The following is a 6,505-nucleotide window of genomic DNA, read 5'->3' on the forward strand; positions in this document are numbered from 1 at the left end:
GTCTATATTGGAGTATGACGACTCATCGCATCCGGATTACTTCCTCCTTACAGGCCTGCATGACTTTGTTAAAGTCCAAATGAAGATATTTCCGCCAGAAGCGTCGATCCCGTCCATAAACCTGTGCAGGGTAACATGGACTGCCTGCAGAGGGGACAAATAACATGTTAGGAAATCAGTTCTGCATCTGTCATCTCCCACAATCACACGCCCGGCCGCCGCCTCAGAAACACAATGAACTGCCTATGAGGGTCACTCAGGGGCTGGACCTCCAGGGAAACAGACAATTACCTTAGGGTTAGTATATAGAACACACACATGCATTTATAATAAATACACCAACAGGCCCATTCCAATAACAGAACTAGGGGCAGCCTTCAGCTCAATAAACCGTGTGAAGGACCTTTTGCCTGAAGCTGGTATCAGATGAGGCCCCCGAACCTTCCATCAGGTAGAATTTGGAGAACATGTGAACAGAAGACCAAGTGGCAGTCTTACAAATCTGGGAAACAGTAGCCTGATGTGAAAAAGCCCAAGAAGAACTTACAGATCTATCAGATTGCACCATGACAGGAAAGGGTGGAACCCGATACCACAAGCTTTAATTATCCGTCTAAGCCACTGGAAATGGTGGACGGAGAAGCTGGTTCCCCTTTACAACCACCATCAGGAATTATTTTTCTAGCAGTAGCTGAAAGGCAGACATGCACAGCACAAACTACATCCAGGCAATGGAGGGAGATCTCCTTCTGGAGATGGACAGAAACACAAACTACATCCAGGCAATGGAGGGAGATCTCCTTCTGGAGATGGACAGAAGCACAAACTACATCCAGGCAATGGAGGGAGATCTCCTGACGAAGAACTGGAGATGGACAGAAGCACAAACTACAACGATGTTTGGTTTGGAATTGATTTGCGTGGCACCCCCAGTCATTACAGCACCCGCCCAATGCTTTGGGTTGTATCAGGTCAGGAGTGCGATGGGATTCTATGAAGTTTGACTTTACAGGATAGGGCCCCAGTTCCGACACTTGCCTCACAGAGGTGATGAGAACATGAAATGCAACCTGGTGCGTGAGACTGGAAAAGGGAATATAGCTTCTAGGTTCAAAAAGGGAGTGAACCGGATTCAGACGGAGCCATGGATGAGCACTCAGGGGGAGCAACATGGGAGACGGCCTACACACAAGTCTTCATCAAAGAGTGGGAAGCTAGCAGTCTCTGGAACAAAATTGTACCCTAAAAGGGGCAGATTTCTGTGATTGCAAAGAGCTAGGTTCTGACCCAGGTCCATTTGCAGAAAGGAAGAATTTTCTGGGATGAAAGTTTTTTCCGCACACCAAGTGAAGTATTCCTTCCATGTACAATTGCAGGAAGTAGACTTCCTAAATTTTAGCATTATGGGAATCACCGATTCAGAGATGCCTCTGCACCCCAAAGACCCGAGCTTCAACAATCGTGCTGAGAAACCAGAAGCCAATCCTTGGGACAGAAGGCCACGGAGCATCTTCCAGGAGTCTGATCACGTCGGAGTACCACATTGGCTCAATCCAGTCTGAAGCTAAAAGGATTGCTGGAATGCCCTCAATCTGGATCCTGCAGAACAGAGAAAGAAGGATTTCCAGGGAGGAAGGGCATAAATCAGGGTGTACTGCTCCACTGAGCCACCAGAACATCCACTGCAGGTCTACATCTGGTATTCTGGAACTGTGACACCTCTGGGTGTAGACGACCATTGCCCGGGATCCAGGTGCTGCTGGCTGAGGTACTCTGCCATCCACTTATCCACACTGGGATGTAAACAGCAGACAAGGCTGGAATGTGGAGTTCTGCCCGGGACAGAACCCTTTCTACCTCACTTTCCAGATCAAGGCTTCCGGATCTCCCTGACGTGGCAATGTCCAACTGAACCATGATCGGGTGACCCTCCAGTAAGGATGTCCAGTGTGTGTGCCCATGCCGGCATTAGATGAGGGTTTTGTGGAAGGGGGATGTGCAGGTGCATTGATGAAAGCTGGGTGGGCTGTAGAGCAGATTGGGGGGGGAGGGATTAGGTTCAACTATGGAGGGTGTGCTCTGGAGCAGGCTGGTGTGTAACTAATCGAGGTTTCAGGGTAATTTTCCTACAAACCCGCTGGCTGCATATGAAAATACAAATGACTCTTACCTGACTTTACAAATTATCTGGAGGTGTGTCCTGGCCTCTGAATGCTAATGACAGAATAGGGGTGTGTCCTGGCCTCTGAATGCTAATGACAGAATAGGGGTGTGTCCTGGCCTCTGAATGCGAATGACAGAATAGGGGTGTGTCCTGGCCTCTGAATGCTAATGACAGAATAGGGGTGTGTCCTGGCCTCTGAATGCTAATGACAGAATAGGGGTGTGTCCTGGCCTCTGAATGCTAATGACAGAATAGGGGTGTGTCCTGGCCTCTGAATGCTAATGACAGAATAGGGGTGTGTCCTGGCCTCTGAATGCTAATGACAGAATAGGGGTGTGTCCTGGCCTCTGAATGCTAATGACAGAATAGGGGTGTGTCCTGGCCTCTGAATGCTAATGACAGAATAGGGGTGTGTCCTGGCCTCTGAATGCTAATGACAGAATAGGGGTGTGTCCTGGCCTCTGAATGCTAATGACAGAATAGGGGTGTGTCCTGGCCTCTGAATGCTAATGACAGAATAGGGGTGTGTCCTGGCCTCTGAATGCTAATGACAGAATAGGGGTGTGTCCTGGCCTCTGAATGCTAATGACAGAATAGGGGTGTGTCCTGGCCTCTGAATGCTAATGACAGAATAGGGGTGTGTCCTGGCCTCTGAATGCTAATGACAGAATAGGGGTGTGTCCTGGCCTCTGAATGCTAATGACAGAATAGGGGTGTGTCCTGGCCTCTGAATGCTAATGACAGAATAGGGGTGTGTCCTGGCCTCTGAATGCTAATGACAGAATAGGGGTGTGTCCTGGCCTCTGAATGCTAATGACAGAATAGGGGTGTGTCCTGGCCTCTGAATGCTAATGACAGAATAGGGGTGTGTCCTGGCCTCTGAATGCTAATGACAGAATAGGGGTGTGTCCTGGCCTCTGAATGCTAATGACAGAATAGGGGTGTGTCCTGGCCTCTGAATGCTAATGACAGAATAGGGGTGTGTCCTGGCCTCTGAATGCTAATGACAGAATAGGGGTGTGTCCTGGCCTCTGAATGCTAATGACAGAATAGGGGTGTGTCCTGGCCTCTGAATGCTAATGACAGAATAGGGGTGTGTCCTGGCCTCTGAATGCTAATGTGTCCTGGCCTCTGAATGCGAATGACAGAATAGGGGTGTGTCCTGGCCTCTGAATGCTAATGACAGAATAGGGGTGTGTCCTGGCCTCTGAATGCGAATGACAGAATAGGGGTGTGTCCTGGCCTCTGAATGCTAATGACAGAATAGGGGTGTGTCCTGGCCTCTGAATGCTAATAACAGAATAGGGGTGTGTCCTGGCCTCTGAATACTAATGACAGAATAGGGGTGTGTCCTGGCCTCTGAATACTAATGACAGAATAGGGGTGTGTCCTACTGTCTGACATCAAGAACTATGTCCATCCTAGGAAGTGAATTACACAAACCCTAGACCCCCTGGCAGACCTGCCCTCACCTCCTCCAGCACCAGGCTGCCCATGGCGTAACAGAAGGTGCGATTGCTAGGGACTGTTCAACCTTCATAATAATTACACATCCCGTGATTGAAATACTCCCAACATTCTACATACCAATCCCGTGATTGAAATACTCCAACATTCTACATACCAATCCCGAGAATAGGGGTGTGTCCTGGCCTCTGAATACTAATGACAGAATAGGGGTGTGTCCTACTGTCTGACATCAAGAACTATGTCCATCCTAGGAAGTGAATTACACAAACCCTAGACCCCCTGGCAGACCTGCCCTCACCTCCTCCAGCACCAGGCTGCCCATGGCGTAACAGAAGGTGCGATTGCTAGGGACTGTTCAACCTTCATAATAATTACACATCCCGTGATTGAAATACTCCCAACATTCTACATACCAATCCCGTGATTGAAATACTCCAACATTCTACATACCAATCCCGTGATTGAAACACTCCCAACATTCTACATACCAATCCCGTGATTGAAATACTCCCAACATTCTACATACCAATCCCGTGAAAAATGCGGGCAATGGCTCGTCCAGAGAAACGCTCATCTGGGTGAATGGACAGGAAAAGTCGGACGTCACATGACAGCTGAGCCATCCAATCGTCAGCCTGCCAAAGACAAAGACAATGTCATGAGCCTGTAAGAGGCTATAAAATCACAACGTCTAAGAGACCGAACCACATCAGAGACAGGAAAGGAGTGCAGTGATGATACACACAGTATAAGATCAGAGACAGGAAAGGAGGATACATGGAGGAGGAGTGCAGTGATGATACACACAGTATAAGATCAGAGACAGGAAAGGAGGATACATGGAGGAGGAGTGCAGTGATGATACACACAGTATAAGATCAGAGACAGGAAAGGAGGAGTGCAGTGATGATACACACGGCATAAGATCAGAGACAGGAAAAGAGGAGGAGTGCAGTGATGATACACACGGTATAAGATCAGAGACAGGAAAGGAGGAGTGCAGTGATGATACACACGGCATAAGATCAGAGACAGGAAAAGAGGAGGAGTGCAGTGATGATACACACGGTATAAGATCAGAGACAGGAAAGGAGGAGTGCAGTGATGATACACACGGCATAAGATCAGAGACAGGAAAGGAGGAGGAGTGCAGTGATGATACACACGGTATAAGATCAGAGACAGGAAAGGAGGAGTGCAGTGATGATACACACAGTATAAGATCAGAGACAGGAAAGGAGGAGTGCAGTGATGATACACACAGTATAAGATCAGAGACAGGAAAGGAGGAGTGCAGTGATGATACACACGGTATAAGATCAGAGACAGGAAAGGAGGAGTGCAGTGATGATACACACAGTATAAGATCAGAGACAGGAAAGGAGGAGTGCAGTGATGATACACACGGTATAAGATCAGAGACAGGAAAGGAGGAGTGCAGTGATGATACACACAGTATAAGATCAGAGACAGGAAAGGAGGAGTGCAGTGATGATACACACGGTATAAGATCAGAGACAGGAAAGGAGGAGTGCAGTGATGATACACACAGTATAAGATCAGAGACAGGAAAGGAGGAGTGCAGTGATGATACACACGGTATAAGATCAGAGACAGGAAAGGAGGAGTGCAGTGATGATACACACAGTATAAGATCAGAGACAGGAAAGGAGGAGTGCAGTGATGATACACACGGTATAAGATCAGAGACAGGAAAGGAGGAGTGCAGTGATGATACACACAGTATAAGATCAGAGACAGGAAAGGAGGAGTGCAGTGATAACGATACAAGATTCGAGGCGGTTACAGGAAAGATCGGTTACAGGAAAGATCGGTTACAGGAAAGATCGGTTACAGGAAAGATCGGTTGCACATATTCGGACTCTTTGTACAATCTATAAGCTTGTTTGGGGTTTGAAGTCTTGACACCGGCTCGTATCCGCTGGATGTGACGACAGATTTATTGGTTGTTTCTCTTTAATTTGATGGCTCGATTATCTGGTGACAATATGCATCTACCTTTTTATCCCTTAGCCCCGCCTCTTTCTCATCCCGTCCTTCGTCTTCCAGAGGATTTCTCCCCTCAAAATAGTCCAGAATGTGCGCCTTCAGCTGAGCGCTGCGCTCCACATTGACGCGCTCTGCGCAGGCGGAGCTGCTCCTGTATGCCACACTGTATCAAATGACAAAATGTAACAAAGGTATTACCATTATCGCATGGGCGTCCATGAGAAACAAGAGATTGGTTTACTTACTGCAAGATCCTTGGTGTCCACTGAGGGATATAGAAAGATCTAAACCTGCGGGTTATACTGCTATACTACAGGCGGAATGGACCCTAGGAAAAAAACAAAAAACTGATGGGCAGCCCAGGGTGCGATTCCTCCTACAACCAGCATCCCACAATTTGAATGCAACGCAGTACCAAGTCTTACAAACCTGGGAAACACAGGCCGGATGCCGAAAAGCCCAAGAGGTGCTCACAGGCCTGGTGGGTTAAACCTCAACTGCAAAGGCGGGACCCAATGCTTAAAACTATAACCCTGAATGATGGTTTGTCTGACCTTCGTAGGAGATGGCGAAACCAGCAGCCAGGTTGCCCTTCCTGGGATCATCCAAGATGACAACAATTGAATCTGTATTAGTGGCTGAAAAACAAAAAACTTGCAGCCAGAACTACATCCAAAAAACGGAGGAGAACTTCTTGGAGCAGAACAGAAAGTGTAGACATCCGGCTCTCAGTTGTGGCAAGGGCCAAACCTTTGTCCAGACCCAACTTCAGCAGAGAGAGTATCCATCCCAAAGAGGAACATCTATTGGGGGGGGGGGGGGGGGACAAAACCCACACCAACAAAAGAAAACTTCCCCCAC

The 6,505-nt window shown here is 48.0% G+C and overlaps 1 protein-coding gene across 1 annotated transcript in view; it reads right to left on the reverse strand.

Moving 5' to 3' along the window:
- RECQL4 (RecQ like helicase 4) overlaps positions 1 to 6,505 on the reverse strand; it is a 50,585-nt gene continuing 44,080 nt past the window's right edge. The window contains exons 22-24 of the mRNA XM_018574671.1: positions 5,654 to 5,807; positions 4,161 to 4,269; positions 1 to 144 (exon numbers count right to left, since the gene is read on the reverse strand). Coding sequence (XP_018430173.1) covers positions 23 to 144; positions 4,161 to 4,269; positions 5,654 to 5,807 — 385 coding nt within the window. The 3' untranslated portion in view covers positions 1 to 22. The remainder of the gene's footprint in view (positions 145 to 4,160; positions 4,270 to 5,653; positions 5,808 to 6,505) is intronic.

Source organism: Nanorana parkeri, unplaced genomic scaffold (genome assembly GCF_000935625.1).
Source record: "Nanorana parkeri isolate BGI_ZX_2015 unplaced genomic scaffold, ASM93562v1 scaffold3150, whole genome shotgun sequence".
In the NCBI taxonomy this organism is placed as follows: Eukaryota; Metazoa; Chordata; class Amphibia; order Anura; family Dicroglossidae; genus Nanorana; species Nanorana parkeri.